This window comes from Scatophagus argus, chromosome 4 (genome assembly GCF_020382885.2).
Source record: "Scatophagus argus isolate fScaArg1 chromosome 4, fScaArg1.pri, whole genome shotgun sequence".
Taxonomy (NCBI): domain Eukaryota; kingdom Metazoa; phylum Chordata; class Actinopteri; family Scatophagidae; genus Scatophagus; species Scatophagus argus.
The window spans coordinates 18,042,827-18,062,399 of record NC_058496.1 but is presented as its reverse complement, the minus strand read 5'-3'; the positions used below and the strand labels follow the sequence as shown (position 1 = coordinate 18,062,399).

The window sequence follows — 19,573 nt, the reverse complement described above, 5'->3', positions numbered from 1 at the left end:
TAGTGAGACATCTCACTCATATTAATCAGAGAACCGGGATTATGCAAATAACCTAAAGTTACATTGTCAAACACTACAGCACAGCTGCAACAATGAACTTCACTCAGAAAAGAAGCTATCCTACTGCAGTGAACTACTGGAGAACACAGCTTCTGTAATTTCATTTAGCTGACCATGGGAGAGGAGGTTTACAGTGGGAAATTCACACCAGCCAGGGGCCACTAAATAACTCAGAATCAGAATCACAATACTTTATTGATCCCTGGGGGAAATTGGGTACTAATTACTACAGTATATTAATTCTTAAGGTGGCCCTACTCCCATGAACATTTTTTGCTGGTATAAAAAGAAAATAAATCCTTTTTAATTTTCAGGTGCAACAACCATTAAAAAGCTGGAAAATCTCTTGTGTCTGTTTCCATATCGTGTCAACAATGTGATGTCTATGGGTTCGCAGCATCCAGAAAAACCTGTTCAGTGCTGGAGGTACAGAAACCTGGGCCACGCCTGCAGGATGGTATAGCATTCTAATCACCGTTCAGGGAACAAAAACCATGAATAACAACACAGGAGACTGTACACAGTCCCACCATATTTACATGGTGAACTCATCGGATTAAGGCAGGAATATGCAGAATCTGTTTACATGACATACCTCTGATACCCATGGTTACCCATGGTTGGGAGTCATATTTTTGCTTTACCATTACCAAGCCTTGTTTCAGTGGGAATGATGATATTCCAACTTTAAAAGAAAAGGCAGATGCCAACAGACAAGAGGACGATGATACATGTTACTACTACTGACATGCATACCTGCGATGGTACACCACACATCATCTCCCAGGTGCCATAGTTCCCTTGAGCTTGGCGGTAGAGTCGAACTGCATCAGTAAAGGCTGGGGTTTGGACCTTATTCTCCTCTGACAAACCTGGGATGGGAAAATTCATAGCTGTTAGCAAACTGGCACTTTGAAAGAAAGTACTGAAATTCAAAAACAAAAAACATGAATGCCAGTAACTTCCATTTTGTATCCAGGTATTACAACAGGACCTTTAGATAGACCATATTTTGACACAATAGAAATAACACAGACATAAATAATGAAATAAAATGATGGCTGCCTCACTGACATGTCATCTGTCGAGACTTGCTGGGAAAAAACTGAGCCATTGTTAATGTTATAAGTAGCACCTCTATCTGCTCTAACAAATAAAGACTTCTAGTGTGAAAAGGCTTATTGGCTAAGCAAAGGCTTGCAAACATGGACACAACACTGACGTTAGCTCTAATTTGGTTCTTCACCAGCTTGTTAAGTGCTCAACAGTGGGATTATCAGAGCTATTTGAGTGAAGGCAGCCGCCACCTGCTGCTGAAAATGGTGCTGATGAGAGCACAGAGGCTGAACCGAAACAGTAAAACTGTAGTCCATAAAACCAAAACAAGTGAGCTGACAATGCTATGGCAAAATACAAACAGCTGTGTGTGTGTGTGTGTGTCCGTGTGTGTGTGTGTGTGTGTGCGTGTTCGCACACTGTTCTAGCTTGGCAGTAGTGAACACCAAAGTCAAATAGTGCGTGAGAAAAACAGGGCCTCCAGAAAAAGAAGTGAAACTTTGCCACATTCCTCAAGCTGTCTAGCTTCCAAAGAAAATGAAAATCTGGTCCAAACCAAAAAACATGATAACACCAAGTGCTGTGATGGAAGAAAAAGCTGAAATAATGTTTCAACTTTGTTGGACAGTGTATGAGAACTCCCACCTATGACAGAATGTATGGGGGAGGGCAGTGATGAGTTCCTTGTAGCAGCACGGACAGGAAGTCCAAAGACCATATGGAAGAGGGGACTGGAAATTCCACTTTTTGGTTTGTTTGAAATTCCTTCATGAGCAAAAAGTCAAAATAATAACCCCCTCTTGGAAATGGTCTTTATCTTTACTAACAGATGGAGAAAATAAAGATGAGTTTATCTGACTGTACCTACACAGTTCCATCTACAGTAGTAGTGAAATTACTTAGTGAAAGTGTGAAATCATGATTCTAGTGGGTATATGCTTATCTACTTATTTTATATGATTTTTCAATTTGCACTGAAACCTCAGTCAAAATGCCAGAAATCTGAGACGGAAAAAAGTCATTTAAAAAAAACACCGAAGAAACAACCAATGCTGATGAAAGCAGATTTTTATCTTTGACCTTGGTGTCAGTGTACCTCTTCTTTACCCAGCACTAAACAGCACAGAGAGCAGACTGGATGGTTAACACAATGACCTGACATCTCCAGTTAAACACACAGAAAGAACACTTATTTCCCAGACTCCAATGCTTTAAAGATTGGAGAAGCATTTTAATCTGTGTTTCTCCTTCTTTAGGCTGGATTATTGGCCAGGTCCAGCTCCCTGAACTCCCACGGGCTCTGAAAGTCCCATGAGGCTTACTGTGTGTCAGTTTGTTGAGAATATAGATCATTAAATTGCTTTACTTGCCCTAACAAGAAGAGCCTTTAGCAGGGTTCTGCATTAATTAACAAATTCTGAGGCTTGTAGAGGAGAACTGTGTCAATACCTCTGCTGTTTTAATTAACCAGCTATAAAATGTCAGAAAAAGCTCATTGTTTTCGAGAGCCCACAGTGGAGTTCACAAATTGCTTGCAACATTCCAAAAGCCAAAGACATTCAGTTAACGAGATTTAGAAGAGAGCAAAGCAGCAACCCTTCACATTTGATGAGCTGGAGCCTGTGAATGACTGCTAGTACTGTTTTCAACTAAAAATATATTACTAAATAAATTTGTGTTCAATTTGCTTAACTGTAGACAACAGGAAACTGCGCAGAAACGATGGTGCCCTTCTGCCCTTCGTTACACCATTACACACTGACTGATCCTCTGTGTCAGAAGAATGGCTTGTTGAACTGGGGTAAGACTGGTGCTCCCACACCTTGAGTTTTTTAACAGAGCTGTTGGAAAGCCAGTGCAGGTCTCTGAAGTGTTGCTCTATGTGGCACATAGAGAACATATGGGGTCATTCATCACGTTGCTGGCCCATGTCAGAGCTCAGGCATGTTAACTATTAGTGCCGTTTCCTCTTTCAGGTTCTCAGCCCTCACAGCTTGCACTGACTTAGCAATCAATGCCGGGCATTGCTGCCTTAGGCAGTAAATAAAAACTTTCTTCTGAGGTGAGAAAATCTAAAAAAATTACAAATTAAAATTTTGCTTTAGTAGTATTAATTAGTATTTGTTCCTGGTTTTCATATTCAAATTTGAAATGATAATAAAACTGAAGTAGTTAAAAGTTTGAAACTTTCTGTTCCTACTATATTTCAAAGATCACAGAAGGATTATGTTTAATAGACATGAAGGAAAACACAGCCAAATAAACACAAAAAAGAAACAGTCAGAGCTGGACACACTAAAGAAATGAAATACTGATAGAAAGCAGACTTGGACACAGAGCAGTCTAAACAATGTGCTGTTGTTATGCCACTATAAAAACTACTCCCGGCCTCTGGCACTGCCATCAAATCTCTCGGTTACTAAGTAAGCTATTCACGTCACCATGCCGCACTGAGCACTACATCAGACTCACTGCCATAGCTGCATTACATTTTGTGTAAACTGCACACTGATTCATGACATGATGAGCTGGTTTAAAAAGTGACTGTGATGGCACTCAAATCCATGCCAAGCTGAGGCCAGGGGAGCTTTGAGTCCCACAAAATACATTCAAACAAACTAACTCAAAAAAAGAAAAAAATAGGAGGGTTTGGTACACTGACAACCGCTTGATGCTGCCCACTGCTCCTGTGTGTGTTTCACTGCATGTAATTTGCTGGGTGTTACATGAGTGTGTCCAACTAAGGATGGGTCAAATGCAGAAGACGAATTCAGTGTGTGTATGTAAAAAATATATATACTGTCAATAAAAAACTGATTCTTCTTCTTCTGACTTTCTTACGTTGTAAAGTACATCATGTTGCACACTTATTGTGATCCTCTCGTATTGATATGCATGTGTTTACATTGGAGGATGCTTAAAGCCTGACACTAAAGATGATCTTCTGAGTGCTGGATGGGTAAACTTCCTGAATCACAGTATCTAATTTTAAGAAACTGCAGAATGTCACTTATGCAGTTCCGCTGGCCTTTTCTGTGTACACCTCACATAAAAATGCTGCTTGCATTGCAGCACAGCTGTACCTGGTAATCTACACTCTGCACTGATTTATTAACACACACCGCATACAGTCCCAAACACCTATTTGTCCCTATCTGTTTCCACCCTTCAGTAAATACCAGTTGTGTGTCTGAGAATGTAAGTGCAGGTTTGGTGGATAAAGTGTAGCATCTGTCAGTTAATGAAGCCTCTGCTAAAGTAAACAGCAAAGGTGAAGTTAGAACAAAGCTACTGTTATTTGTGATAGGTTCCTCCTGGGTCCTACCTCTTAATCTGAGCTGAGCCCCATGGCAACCAGGTAAATACATCATGGCATGACGCCATGATGTATTTACTCTTATTTCCACTTGCAGTCCTATGCCAGCTTCACGTTCACCTCTGATGTGGCAGCAGTACATGCAGCAGAGAAGTCCACACACCAACACCCAAGTCTGGGATTCTTTCCCCTGTAACAGTAAGGTCACCTATAACCTTTCTAAACTATTATGTCGGAGATTACATCAAGAGTCAACTTTATTTTTTAGACTTTGAGTTGATAGCTTGACAGCACTCACCTGCTGCAGACAAACATATATTAGTGGACCGCAAACCACAGTGGAGGATGCCAAATGAGAAATACAAAGGAACAGATATGAAACACTGGTTGTGTCATATCTGCGCTAGAATCAGCCAAGGTTGACACATGAATATCCTCCCAGAGAACATGAGATTTTCCACAACATAGCAAACATGGCACTACCCAAGGGAGCTACTGTATTTTTATTTCTGAGATCTACAGAAGAAGCGATACTACGTGAGAACAACTACTTTAGTTTACTTTTTTAAAACAGGTTTCACCATAGTTGTATTTGTTCAGAACACGCTGCTGCTACTGCACCAAAACTGTAGCGTTGGTTGCTTCACTGCAACCAATGCTCCAAAGGAATGCGGGATCCATGGTGTAGCCATCAAGCTCATGTAAATGCATGGTTAAAAGCAAGTAGATTCATGCTCTAGATAACATCTATGACTTTTGATAGAGCAGTAGACAACGGGCTACTGCTCAGTAGCAGGATAACTGCAGGGGGTGCTCTTGCTTTCTAACCAAGTTTGGTCAATACACTCAGCACATCATTTCTGATGCAAGAGTGCAAAAAAAGTGCATCCAAAATATTTCTTTCAGGAATGTTTCCCAAAACACATCACTTCATGATGGAGAGGGGCTGGATAAAGCACTGTGACTGAGCTGCTCCACAAGTCAAAAAGCAAACAAAGTACAAAGTAATGATACACTGAATAAAAGTGAAACAATACTGGGGCAGAACAGGTAAGAAATCTTGAAGAGACCTGCTAATTCAAGGGAACTGTTGCATCATCAGGTATTATTATGTAATACAGGTTTGTGAAAGGGGGCAGAAAGGTGATACTGATTTTCAAGAAGATCTTTTCAACATGAATCAACTGCTTTAGTGATAAATACAGACCCCTGAAGGGAGGGATCCAGGATTAGGGCATTCTTGCAAATGAGGCAAAGGAACAGAGGATTTTTCCCAATATATTTAAGCCACAGATATTCAGTCTCACAGACTGTTTTAGAGGCCACTTGTAGGGAGGCTTTGATTCGCTCTCTTCAATTTCAAGCCCTGGACAGACTAAATCAAAAGGACATGATTTCATATCTATTCCCAGGAACCTGCCAAAGAGCATCAGGATAGGCTGATCTGTCTTGGTGACTTTAATATTTATTTGTTTGACATTGTATGTCATGCATACGCAATGAATAACATCAGTAAATAACCAACAATTAGTTGGTTGGGAGCATTAGTACAATGACCACCATACTGTAAGAATATGGTTTATGTGACAATCATCATATAAACTTAGGATTATAGTGCTGTGCATTTCTAAGCCTGTGTTTGTGCAGGAATTTGTATCGGTCATTAGATAGCAGAACTCACCATCATTGGTGTGTCTGACACAGTCTTGGAGGACAGCGTGCCACTTCTGCTGCTCTTTCTCTGTCGCCACACAGAAGTAGTAGTGACGGGCGTAAGGGTGCCAGAGGATCAGAGGGAATTGGGTGGCACATTTTAGGAAGGGTGAACTTCCCTCCTTGGCTTTCACACCTGGAAAAAAAATGACACAACACAAGCACACTGAGCAATTAGTTTGACCTTTCTGCATGTCTTCTGAAACACACAGCATACCACAGGTCTGTTAAATGCACAACGTCTTAACATGAGCTTAAACAGGCTAATGTACACTTCAGCAGGTCCAATGTGACTAAAGCAAGTTTTGAGCTAAAGCAAAGCTAAAGTCTTTAGTATTCAGTGATGAATTGCAACTGCAAGCGAGCTACAACTCAAGAAAATATATGCCAATACACAAAACACAACTAAATGAAGAAAACATTCATTTGACAACACAAGCACTGCGAATACAAAACCAATACTGTTTGTGTTTTGTCTGTTTGTATTTCTTAAGCTGCAGTGCATTTATCTTTGTAAATGTGCAAGCAGAATAGTTTTTCTTAGCATTTGTGCTAGCAAGGCTAACCCCATCAGCTGCATAACTCTGTTCCTACATATCACAGCAGTGATTCAAGTGCTGTAAAGGTGCAGCCAAAAGAAAGTTGGCTGTATATAACAGTGATGCCTGTAATAATCGGACATTGACATTGCTGCTGCTTACTACTTCCATGTAAGCAAAACTGATTTACAGACACAACATCAGGGTGTTCCGAACAGCCTCTGGCAGGTTCAGACACAGCCCGTTTGCTCTCATGGTTAAAGGATTAAATATGACATTTAGGTGAGCTGTCTCACTGTGGGCCCTTTTACACACCATATCAACCACACCATATATAAATGGTAATTATTTCTTTTTAATTTTAGTGCCCTGTGGTTGGTTGCTGATAAGCTCAGAGGCTTTTCCCCAAGTACAACAACTATTTGAAAATAAAGGCAACTTTTTCATAGACTTCTGGCAATAAAAAGTGAAATAATAAAAAAAAACCCTGTTTAAAATTATCAGGAGGGTTTTTTGCAGCTTGAGGCTCTGGTTTCCTCTCCCACGTCCCTTCCCATCTTCCTTCTCACCTGGCAGGCTGCTGCTGATCAGTTCCAGGTACTGCTCGATAGATGTCAGCACTTTGTAGCCGGCACAGTTGATGGTTCCTTTGGGATGGAGGCGTCTGTCATAGGACTGGCAGTTAAGACAGAGAGCACAGTTAATGTGTTAAACGGTGCATCAAACCATCATCTGAAATGTCCTGGACAGTTTTATTTCCCCTAACTGCTTTATTGTCGTAATAGTTGATGTTGTACGAGTCTGGGACAAACAGGAAGCGGTTCCTCCACTTCTTATTCTCCTCCAGATACTGAAAGAGTGAGCCAGAGAAGATGGACTTGTTCTCCAGAGGAATCTGTGGGTCAAAAGAGGGGCAGGTTTAAGAGTTTTCCTGAAAGAAGTGTGAAGTGTTTTGGCAAGTTCTTTCTACTGAGTTAAAGCAGAGTATGGAGTCTGAGTTGGGTCTCAGAGAGGTGGAAGAGGGTATTTTACCTTGCGGTGTAGTAGTTGGGGTTGAGGGCCACCTCCTCCTTCTATGTCAAAGCGAACTTTGTTAAAGAGAGCCACTGCATACTGCTGCTCATACATACGCCCAAACTCCCCCATCACCTCCCCGGTCTGAGCTGAAACACACACATACAGACAACGTTAGGACAGTAGTGGAGCTGTTCATATTTACACAAGGAATGTGCCAATGACTGCAAAGCTCACTGTGTTGCAAAGTGAATTTGAAACACAATTACAATTTAGGCCTGAAAGGACATACTGGAAAACAAAAAAACAGATTTGTTCACTTTCTCATCAACAAACACTACCTTATTTACAATTTAAACTGACAATTGACACGTTTTTGCTTTAACCTATCAGTATGAAAGAAATGTTGATTGCACAATGTAATGGCTGTAGAATGGGTGAGGGACAAGCCTTGTCACTATAGGCTCTCAGTCTCTGTTCAAAGATGCACTGGTGGCAGTGTTGGATGCAAATACTCTCCTTGCTCTTTCTTTGGGTGTCCACTGACTGCTGCTCACTATGAAGTGATTCTACTGTACACACTATTTGGTCCAAAAAAATACATTTACAATTAATGTACAATTACATGTACATGGACCACTATGCTTGAATTATTTTGTTACATGTGTTATTTATCAGATCAAGCTACTTCTTGGTTTGCCTGATCACAAAGGTGTGCATCAGGAGACAGGTCCAGGTTGTTATGGAGCAATTCTTTCTGACAGTTAGTGGTCAGGGAGGACGGTGGGGTACAAAACAAAGAGTCAGAGATGTATTGGGGACATACAACTAATGTTGAGTCATTAAAATGTCTTGATAAACTCAAAACCAATCAATCAATGTGGATCGTTTCAGAACAGCTGTGCTATTAGCTATATATCAAGGGCTAGTTACACAGGAATCCAGGGAATGGTCTGCTCATTGAGGCAGAGGCTGGATCCAAATCTGGATAAATGATGCAAAAAAACTGCTTAAGTTGGTTGAGTTGGACCAACTGCTTGAGTTGGACTGGATGAACCATTGGAAAGAAGTTCTGCATGGAAGTTTCCAACATAAAATCACCAGTAGAATCAGATACAACCATTTTTAGTGAAAGGGAATTCCATTTGGGCTGGGTGGAAGACCTATTTGATCCCATCTGCTCTCCATTGTGGTAATGAATTATGTTTTTGCATTTGGGTTAATGCAAGAAGTATATAATTAAGCTTTCTGGCAAAAGTATTAGGAAAGTAGCCAGACATCATTATGAGCAACTCTTTATATGAAAAGGGAAATGACCCAGAGAACGTACAGTTTTGCTTCATTCACCAACAGTTTAGCCAGCACATAGAGTCCCTGAAACAGTTAGAGTCACTGCAGGTCAAAATTTTGGATTATACTGGCTGGATACAGGTGAAATGTGCCTGGCATCATTGTTTAAACTGTAATGATTAAGGCAAACTATCTTGGATAAACATCCTGGTGAAGAGAATCAACCGTTTCTCCTTCACGTAACATCTGTATGAGTCAGTCATCGCCTCCTCTGCATTCCACCACAAAGTAAGTATGACTTCATGACAAAAGTCACCAACAGAGTGTGTCACATCTACATAGGTGCTTTTGTGTCCGAGGTCAACAAAGACTTTTATTCCTTGAAAGTTTGTGTGACTTATTGTGCCTTAGCTCCTGCACAGGCACATGGCTATGGAAGAGCACAAGGGAACTGCTTTCTGGGTAACCAGCCTTTTAGACAGGAAGTCCCAAGAGGAATGTGACCCTTAGCTAGGATAATGAGAGATGGAGAGACGAGTGGGGGTATGCCAACAGAAAGTCCAGCACCATAATTTACATTTACCATTTGTGATTACTTGGCTCTTTCCTTGCATGTACCGTTTGCTTGGATGACACTTACGTAGTTCTACAAATACATAAAAACACGTAGGTGTGTATTTTCCCACACAAATTTCTACATTTCCGACAAAATAATTACACTTCAATGGAACCAGTGTGAATGACATGATGTGACCAGAATCCAGCATTGCTCCAAGTGCAAATCGCTCTGTATGTCGCTCTCGGCTAGGTTGTGAACTTTCTATCATCATAATCACACAGCTGCTGTTGAATTATTCACTCTTTTCAGCTTGACCTACACTTCACTTTCAATTGATTAAAGTGATGTGATTCCTGTCCTTCTTACAGTGCATGCAGGAATGAATATTGAATAAACAATTTGATATAAAATCAAACTCTGAAATATCTAATTATGAATCTAAGCATGCACTTAATGCTAGCGTTGAGCATTTGACAGTGTGACAGCTGCTCACTGTGGACTGACGCAACACAAAACATCATGCTGTAATGCTCATTTTTAATTTACTCCCACCTTTTGGATGGGAGGAGCTGGGACACAGTCAGCAGTGACTCATTTAAAACCCACAGCAGAATGAAACAATGGAATCATCTGTACATGTTTGACACTCATCTTAGTCACACTATACTAAGCACCATATGATCATGACTACACATGAGAAAGCTGATGCTGTCTCCCCTCCACCCTGACCCTGACTTAAACTGCTTTAGTGTCCTTATTATTGTGAAAGCCCAGCCTCAAAGACTCAGACCAGAGCTAATACTTGTAACAAGTAGCAGCGTTTAAACAGTCAGCCAAACCTTGGTCTTCAGTTGCATCCATCTGGCAAGACTGACAGCAATTGCTTCAAAGCGGTTGCTTTGAAACACACCACGGTGGACGTGCTTCTTGTTCAAAAGCTGCTAAGCCTCATCATGTGACAACCAGACCGCATCCATCAGACAACAGGGGAATCAAAGACCTCATTCATTTCAAACAAGAGCAGGAGCTACACTCAAAGATGATGTTGTCATTATTTGACCGTCCTAGATGCATGAGTACACATCAGCAAACTTTTCAGTATTTGTGCTGACCATCCCCTTACCAACTGAGAAATTTCCTGATTAGGCAGAATTCATGGCCAAAAGAGAGAAGCTACAATAAAGTTCCTTCTCAAAACAATGTGAGGATATGTGATGACTATTTTAAGTATTTCTTACTGGGTGTTGCTGAATAGGCCCTACCAGCAATTCCTAGTAAGTATCTCTTACCAGGCATTGCTGGCAGGGCCTATTCAGAAAGCTTAAGCTTAAACCCATACCTGCAGACTCTACAAATGCAATGTGATGTACCTTAGGTTAGAAAATATCTGGTTCTTTGGTGACAGTCAATGTTACAAGTACGCAATTACAAAAATTTAATAAAGGGAAATTAAGTATGATTGTAATGAGCATTTCAGTGAGAAACAAAGACTGTATAATAAATAATGGAGGAGAGAGTGGAGTTGGAGAGGATACGCACTACTTTACTTCTACCCTGACTGGATCTGACTGAGAACTTCAGGACATGCTGTAGTAGGGACTTGCCAATCACAGGGTAGCCATATCCTCACGCAAACCCTGCTTTGGAGTCTATTTTTCTGTAAATGGGACCATAATTTACAAAAACAACATCATGTTGTGTTACAGAAGACTTTAGTTACTAGTTACTGATACCATCATCTCATGAGGAAATTTAGTTTACTGAGGTACTAAATCAAGTGAGAAGTCAGGTTATTTCTCATAAGCTTACAAACAATTAGAGTTCTTTTTGAAACCAGTGACGTCTCCCCTGCTGGTGCTCAGAATGAATGCAGATTTAAGTCAGTTCTGCACTGGCTTCACTTTTCAGACTATGTAGCTCCAACAACTACAATATAACACCCGAGCAAGTTCCATTTCCAAAAAAGGCCACTGGATGCTTTTGAAAGGTGAAACTTGAGTTTAGAATATTTTGTCAGAGATAAGCATTCCCAATGAACCTTTAAATTTAAGTCAGTGTGGGCTAACAGTGAGCTGATGCTAAAATGCATGCTTTGTACAGAACTGATGAAAGCAATTAACTTTTAGCTGTTTAAATCTGTACATTTTCTGATTCTGGAAATCTTTGGAGGAATTCTGTAACTATGATGTTGTGCTTTGCTGAAAGTTACTGCGAGAAAAGATTCTTTCTCAGGAAGAAAGTGAAAACAATTAAAACTGATGGCAAATACATAAACCTATGAAGTTATCCAGAAATCTCCATTGTTTCCATGCATTTTTTTTCCAATTCACAATAGACGCAAGAAAGTTGTTTTTAGCAAATGTATGTCAGATTCAGAAGCTGTAAGAATATAACAGGGAGCTGTATGAGCTGCTGCTTTGAGTCAAGCTGATTCTTTGTTGTGCTGCAGCCTGCTAGCAGACTAATTGTCTTGGGGGCCTCTGCAGTGCTGAGGGCAGCCATCAGCTCTAATGATGATGACTACTGTGTTGTCTTACATCACCGTGGTAATCTGATCCAAGCATCACTGCATTGTATTTACATGGCAGCTCGTCTTGACCTTACTTCAACAACTTCTGGATGTCTTGATCATAGAGATCCGATCACTGAGCTGACTTGAGAGTTCAGAGACTGCTATTCAATAGACTCACATGAGAAAACCGCCCACCTCCTCCTCATTTCTCCTTGGTGCCTTAACAAAAACATTCCACTGAGATAGACCCATAGTCTGACTCATAAATTTAGACTGAGTTCCCACCAGAGCTGAAGCAAGCCCAGTGGCTATGCGTGTGCAAGGATCTCAGGCACCAAATGAAAGCAGATTTAGTTAGAGTTAAACATGTTTACTGACATAATTAGAGGCAGGGCAGGAGGTTTAGTTAAGTTTAGTTTCTCTGGAACAGTTTTTGGCGAGTTCCTGTCAGGACAACTTCCATGCTCTGCTCCAGGCTTTTTCCTGGCTCAGAAAGGTAGACTATCGGGGCTGATCAGTATGTGATGCAAGGCACAAAAGGAAACCCTTAAATCTATTGGAAAAACTTGCATGAGCCATACAAATGAAGTCATTATGTATGATCCCATGAACTTGGAATCAGAATGAGGTTTTTACATACAAGGAATCTGCTGCTAATACACATAGTAAGTCCTGCATATTATTTAAACAATATGTATAATATAAAATGATAGAGCTGGGGTGTGTCAGTACCAGTGAGGTTCCCACTCCCTGTTTATAAGACCAGTTGCAATCAGGAAGAAACTGTTTTTGTGGCGTTGGGTGGGAGAGAGCTGTATTCTCTGTTCTGTCAGGTGGAAGTAGTTTAGTTACTCAGAGCTTCATGATGATGAACAAGTCTAGTCAGAACCGTGAGGAAATGCCAAGAAAACAAAAACACGAAAAATGCACAAAAATTATCTTAATGATCTTCCTGTATATTATCTTCCTGATATTCCTGTAACTGTAATTAAGGAGCTGCAGTTCATAAACTCTGTGGTATTGTGCATTAACTAAGACACTTGGCTCTGACTATTTTGGATGTTTCTTGAATACATTTCAGCTTATGTCAATCATGTAAAACTAAAATCAGATACTATAAAGTACAAAATATATGTGTGAATGTGTGCAGGCCGAACTGCTGACTTTGATTCTGAGCCTGAATTATCCCTGTCCGGCCCACACTCATTAATCTGGTTTCCAGTAGCATCGGCCAGCTGATTTTAGTGAAAAAAATCTGCAAACCCACAGAACACAGCTTGCTCCTCACCCTAAAGCAGACAAAGTAAATGGGGTGATGACTGGGGACCACTCCCAACTCTTCACCGTAAAGAAATGAGAAATCTGGTCTGAAACCTCGGTCAGCATCAGTATCTGGATTCAGAGCAGATAGTCCTGCAAAGCAATATGAACATTCTAGCATTCCAAGGTATTACGTACTAAAGCCGTCTCCTTGTCGATCCCCTTTTTGTTTAAATCTCCTTACCCCTGAGACCACGAGAGAGATGACAGGATGCGGTTCATTGCTCTCTGAGATAAGATAATCTAATAAGATCGTGTAGTGTGTGATGCACCATTATTTTCAAATCTTATTAGTGTGCACATGTTGGAGATGCAGAGATAGGAAAATCTTAACTTCCTCCTTTTGTCTGTGATGATGTCCGTGTAGCATTTAGTAGAAAAATAGACAAATTTTGGGAAACAAAAACAGAACTAAAAGACAGATGAATATTGGAAATGATGGACTCCAACTGAATGTTCAGAAGAGTGTCAATAAGCAACTGTTATCAACTTTACGAGGTGATAATGTGTCATTATTGTTTTTACAGCTCTTGTGTGAATCCCAATTAGCCAAAATATGCAGCTAGAAAGTGGGACAGTTTAGTTCAGACAGCCCAAAATTTCCCACCACAACATTCCCTATTCAGGAAAATCCCTGCACCAATGACTTCGCTGCAGTGGTAACATTCAAAGACAATAACATATTGTCAGGATACAATGTTCACTGATTTTCATCTATTTTTAAAGGCAGTCTGAAATTTGTCTTAGGACCCCACATTTCCTGTTCAGGAAAACTGTTTTTTAGTTGACTGTGCTGTTTCAATCTGTACAGTACAACACTTATAAATGGTGTTTTTATTTCACGATCTTGGAAAGTCAGAAGGCTGACCTACTTAGCATTATGTGGTAGTGTTACAAGTTTAGTTAAACTTAAAATATTAGTTACGCTAGCTTATATTTCTGAAGTAACAAGCAAGGTTTCATGAAACCAACCCTCCTTTAAGATTCATTGTGATGTAATCTCACCAGAAACATTCTGTGACTGTTCACTGAGCTTTACCCCATGAGGTCATTTCTACCTTCAGACCGACTCTGCCTTCAACAGAGGTGTATGTGTTGCACTGTGGGGTATCGGCAGCAGGTATTTCCGCTATCTGAACCTGTTTTAAACAAGCCTCTCTGTGCTGAATAGGGTGTGGGCTGACGGTGAGAGTACCACACCTCACCAGGCCACAGAGAGCCAGCCTGTTGGCCAACTAACACTCCCTCCAGAGCCTTTAAGTATAACAGAGCCAGGGAGAAAGGCAGTGTTAGGATTTCCTGTTTCCTGACCCCTCACCCACTGACCAGGCCAGCACTACTTTATGTATGACTACAGAAGTGAACTCTGTATAGGGAGTCAGATAGTGTTTTAGAAATTTCCAAACAAACAGAAAAAAAAACAACCCTGACCATAAAATTTGGAGCACCTAAACCCATGGGTGTTGTCTCGGGTACATCTCAAGTTACACTCCTGACCAGTCACTCTTTCTTTTTTGTTCCTGTTTTTTAGCTATAATAACGTGCACTGGACGTTGATGGACAGCTAATAATTGCCCTTTCCCTAAATTATGAAGTTCACGGTCCCTTTGATTTTTGCAAATAAGTAAATAAATATATGCATACATACACAGACAGAGTCGGTTAGAGCGGTGGTTCTGAGCCCATGTGTCAGGACCCAAAAAGGGGTTCCTCGATAAAGCTGAGAGGTCACAAGGTAATTCAACAAAATGAATGAGAACCAGTGGCTCAGAGAGCAGTTTGACAAAGTGTTAAATTACTTCTTTCAGTTAATTACATTTAAGTATTTACTCATTTTATGATTTTGATCATTTGTTATTTTCTTATTGTGACTGTGACACTTCATAATCAGAATTCAGGCTAAAAAAGGGAAATGACTTCTGTTCTCTTGAAAATTAAAAATATCCAAAAATATGCAATTTTATTAAAAAAAAAAAAAAAAAAAAAGGTTAGCGAATATATGACCAATTTCAGATCAAAATTCAGGACAGTACAAATATAAATACAATTACAAATGACTGGTTGCTTTTCAGTAGCTGTTTTCAATAAATGTCCCCAAAGCAGCATCTTCATGTTTATGTGCACATGCATAAGCCTGACTTGAATGAACACGTGCACACATGCCAGTTTCCAAAGAGGAAATGAGAAGTTAGCCATGTGATCTGGGTCGTTCCCACCCTCTACACACCCCCACATCTCCCTCCGATGCTGACCTCATGCTGGAGGTTATGAGGGAAGTCGAACACGCTGCTAGTTGGTTACATATGACTCCGCTCAGGGATTCCCACAGTTATTCTTATCTGGAATCAAGGCAAGACTTTTCTAGTGTGATAACAGAGGTGCGGCTCAATCATCAGCTGGCCATAAATCACCACTTTAATACAATGGCACTGAGTAATGAAGATGTCTGTGAACATGATAACCTCAACTCTGATAAGAAGTCATGTCCACAAAATGCATTTTACTACTCTGATCTCTGGCAAAACGGTTTATCGCCTTCTGAATGTATCAGGAATGAACAAAGTGAGTCAATGTGTGTGTGGAGGGTTTTAATGATAAATCCAGGCACTTCCCTTGAAGCCTGCTAGCTGCTAGGCTCGACTTGGCTGCAGAGACTGTGTGGCGCTTGCTGTGCAGCTCAAGGCCTAGAAGAGGTTTCCATCCAGCCACATGGACACACATGCTTTTTCATGCATTCCTCAGATTCCACATCTGATTGAGTGTGCACCTCACTCTGAATTGGTCACTCGGGGTATTAAAAGATGATGCTTGGTCTGTAATATAGCTTTTTCTTTCCTAAGAACTACAACGCTGGAAACTTATCACAGAAAGGTCAGTAGATCTGGAGGGTCTGTAAAGGCCATTGAGGCCATCAGTTAGAAAGGGATGAAGTAATTATTTTCCAACGTAATCATGAAATGTTAAAATACTGAACTGACAATGATTTAACTGTGCCATTCATCTAGACTTTCCAGATGTTATCAGACTGAAAGGATCAAATTCTTACAGTAAAACAAGTCACTTCACAGGGGTTTGATGGTGTGAGTTGGATTTTACCTCTGGGGACCATTAATGTCTGAACACATATGACAATCTATCTAGTAGAGATATTTCACTCTGTACCAAATATCACAGTATTCATTAAATGTATCACAGCAGCACTAAAAATTTCCTGACATTCCACCCTAAAACTAAGTCTCAGAAAAGTCCAGGAGGGACTTTTTTTTAATATGCAGGAGTCAGTTTAAATTTTCAGACACATCAGCTGATCACAGCCTGGCAACCTGTGTTAAGTTTATGTCCAGCAGCTCTGATCACATTCGTTCCACACTTATGAATAGTAAAGAGCCAAAATTACAACAAGTTTCATGTGTCCTGACATATCTGGATGACTGCCTTTGATAGTCAGTCAGGATTAGCATTTCATGTTCTCTTCTGCACACACTGTACTGTACCTTATCCGCTACAGTGCACTCTGCTCCAGATCTGACTTCGACTTAACCGAGCAAGTTCTAACAGGCCAAATAACAAGGCCAAATGTTCTTTTATAAGAGCTGGGGTTGATAAGGGCACAATCTGGGTTCTTTTCTTAGCTTGATAAGTGAAAGACTGATGACAACTCAAGACCATTTTAAAGCAAAGAAAGTTTAACAATTACAACCATTTCCTCAAATGAAAATAATATCTGACAGAGTGAAAAGCTCTTAGGGAACAGCATATAGGGGAAACTCGGGGACATTTTGAAAAAGAGCACAAAACTTGACTTGTCATCTAACAGATGAATGGAAAAACAGAGGAAACATCGAACTAAACCAGTGCTTTTAGGGTCATGAAAATGGTAAGCAGAGGAGGTGGTGGTGGTGCAGGAGTGATCACATTTACGACCCAGTGTTTTGTAAGTGCTGGCCACTGCCCTGCTTACATCCACAGTAACCTCATGTTTACTGCAGTGGATACGAATGATGATTAAAGAAGCATATAAAAGACACATTTAATCTGCAAAACAACAAGAAGTAGCAAGATCACTCTAGCATTCTGGTAAAATGGCTCACAATCTCATTTCTCTTAAATTATACAGAATCTTTCATATAGCCTGGGACCGCTGCGTAAAAACGCACATGTGCCAAAACGCCAACACAGCAACCACCACACAAACCACAAAACGCTCCTCACCTGTGATAATCTCCCGCTTGGCTTCATCCAGGTGACTGGAAATCACGTCCCCCATGGTGGATGAAACTCAAAAGTTCCAAACTGACTCCACTGGTCTCTAACTAGTGTTTAGGACAAACGCAGGAAACTCCGTGGGGCGAGACGTACACTCCTGTAGAAAGCCTCTCACCTCCTCTCCGACATAACGTGAACCGACTGAAGTTTGGAGGAGAAACGGGCGCTGGCAGAAACCAGGGAGGTAGCGGGACGAAAAAAAGCTGGCAAAGTTTCAAACTGACGGCTATTTCTCAAAGAGACACACCCTCTTAAAGAAGGCGAGCTCCCACCTTCCTGCGGCGGTGCGTTCACATCAAGTGGGGAAATGGGCAGACACGAACTCCCGAATAAAAACACTGAAGAAACACCTAATCATTTAATACTATGTATGTATTTGGCCCAAAAGTAGGATAATTTTAATTTATTCAGACCCCCAAAATGATTTTAATATAAAATATATGTGATGTGAGTATTATCGTTGTTGTTGCTAAAACTCTCAAATTCCCATATAAATAGACGTCATCGTGTACTAATCTAACGAAACATCTTCCAGAAAACGCTGTTTACCTCAGTTTAAGGTGAATTAAAAAAAAACTACTTTTTTTGGCATTGCAGTCTTTTTTGTAATTTACTCAGCGATTCTAATGTCACCAGCAGAAATCGCTAGTCAACACGAGGACATTTCTAGCAGATACATAAAAAATAATATTGAACGCATCACAAGTCAACTATTGCGAAGGTGAAGTTTCTATGGAACCACACCTTTTCCAAATCCCGTTGGCTGAAGGGTCATTGTGTCGATGTGGAAATGTTTCTGTCTGAACGAACGTTTTTGTGTTGGAAACTAACGGCACAGAAAAAGAAGAAATCAGAAAAAAATTTGCAAAAGTCAGTTACTAGCTCTAAAAGTCCAGAAATCAACCAAAGATTGTCAGTATAAGAGGATATATCACTACATCATGAAAGTCTAGACCTCACCTGGGGTTCACAGGTCATTCTTTTGTTGCTGGAGTTCAGCAGGGGTTTTCAAAGTCTGAGATTGTGTCTACTCGCCAAAGAAACTTGAAAAAAGCCCCCAACTTGCAGCCTCCACCCGAACCCCTCCTGCTTAGCTTTCACTCAACATGATCATGAGTATGTTATCCGAGCCCATAGACTTTCAACAATTGAACAACAATTGATTTAAAGATAGCTTTATATTGCTGGCTGTCTGACAAACGTCAGGCTACACCTCGAACATTTATTAGTTTCTGACCGTAGGAAAGTGGGGAAACCACAAAACAACTGCATCTCTTTAAGCAAATCACACACATTTAGAGTATGTAGTTCTGAAAAGTCTACACGTGTTAGCGCGTGGTTTCTGTGTCCTGGTTGTTTCTCTCGATGTCATTAATCAGGCTCCTTCAGCAGGAATGTGTAAACAAAACATGGCTCAGGGAAAGTGGACAGTGCGATTTTCTCCTCCTCTGGGTTAAAGAGCCCATGCGCTGTTTGCTTCTCCTCTGCTGCCCCCTGATGGACACAAACACCAACCTTCTTTCGTGCCCACTCTGCTGCAGTGTGCGTTTCTAACCCCGGTTGCAACGGAACTTCATCGTCCAACAGCTGCCTCATTAAAGGTGCTGATAGGTATATTTTAACACGTATGTATTTACTTTTGTTTGTGTTTTGGTTATTCCTCATCAATTTAATTAGACTTTAATATTATTCAGTTTCCGGTTGTGATGTTTCTTCAAAGTAAAAGTCCCAAGTATAGCAGTTTGTTGTTATTTTTGTGTTATTTTGTGATTTGAAATGAAAGTACAAAATAACATATTTTCCTTTTCAGCTCGTCAGATTTACGTCAGGTTGTATGTCCCTATATTGCAACAGCTGCGGACAGCTACATACTGAGGTGCATGTGCTAATCTGGCTCTGTATCATGTATGCTGGTGTTGAGTGTTTTG

At 40.6% G+C, this 19,573-nt stretch overlaps 1 protein-coding gene across 1 annotated transcript in view; it reads right to left on the bottom strand.

The window, feature by feature from the left end:
- The window catches only part of niban2b (niban apoptosis regulator 2b), a 28,233-nt gene extending 10,339 nt beyond the window's left edge, over positions 1–17,894 (bottom strand). Inside the window, exons 1-6 of the mRNA XM_046385675.1 lie at positions 17,592–17,894; positions 7,717–7,847; positions 7,451–7,579; positions 7,254–7,359; positions 6,114–6,281; positions 817–932 (exon numbers count right to left, since the gene is read on the bottom strand). Coding sequence (XP_046241631.1) covers positions 817–932; positions 6,114–6,281; positions 7,254–7,359; positions 7,451–7,579; positions 7,717–7,847; positions 17,592–17,646 — 705 coding nt within the window. The 5' untranslated portion in view covers positions 17,647–17,894. The remainder of the gene's footprint in view (positions 1–816; positions 933–6,113; positions 6,282–7,253; positions 7,360–7,450; positions 7,580–7,716; positions 7,848–17,591) is intronic.
- Between the last annotated feature and the right edge of the window lie 1,679 nt (positions 17,895–19,573).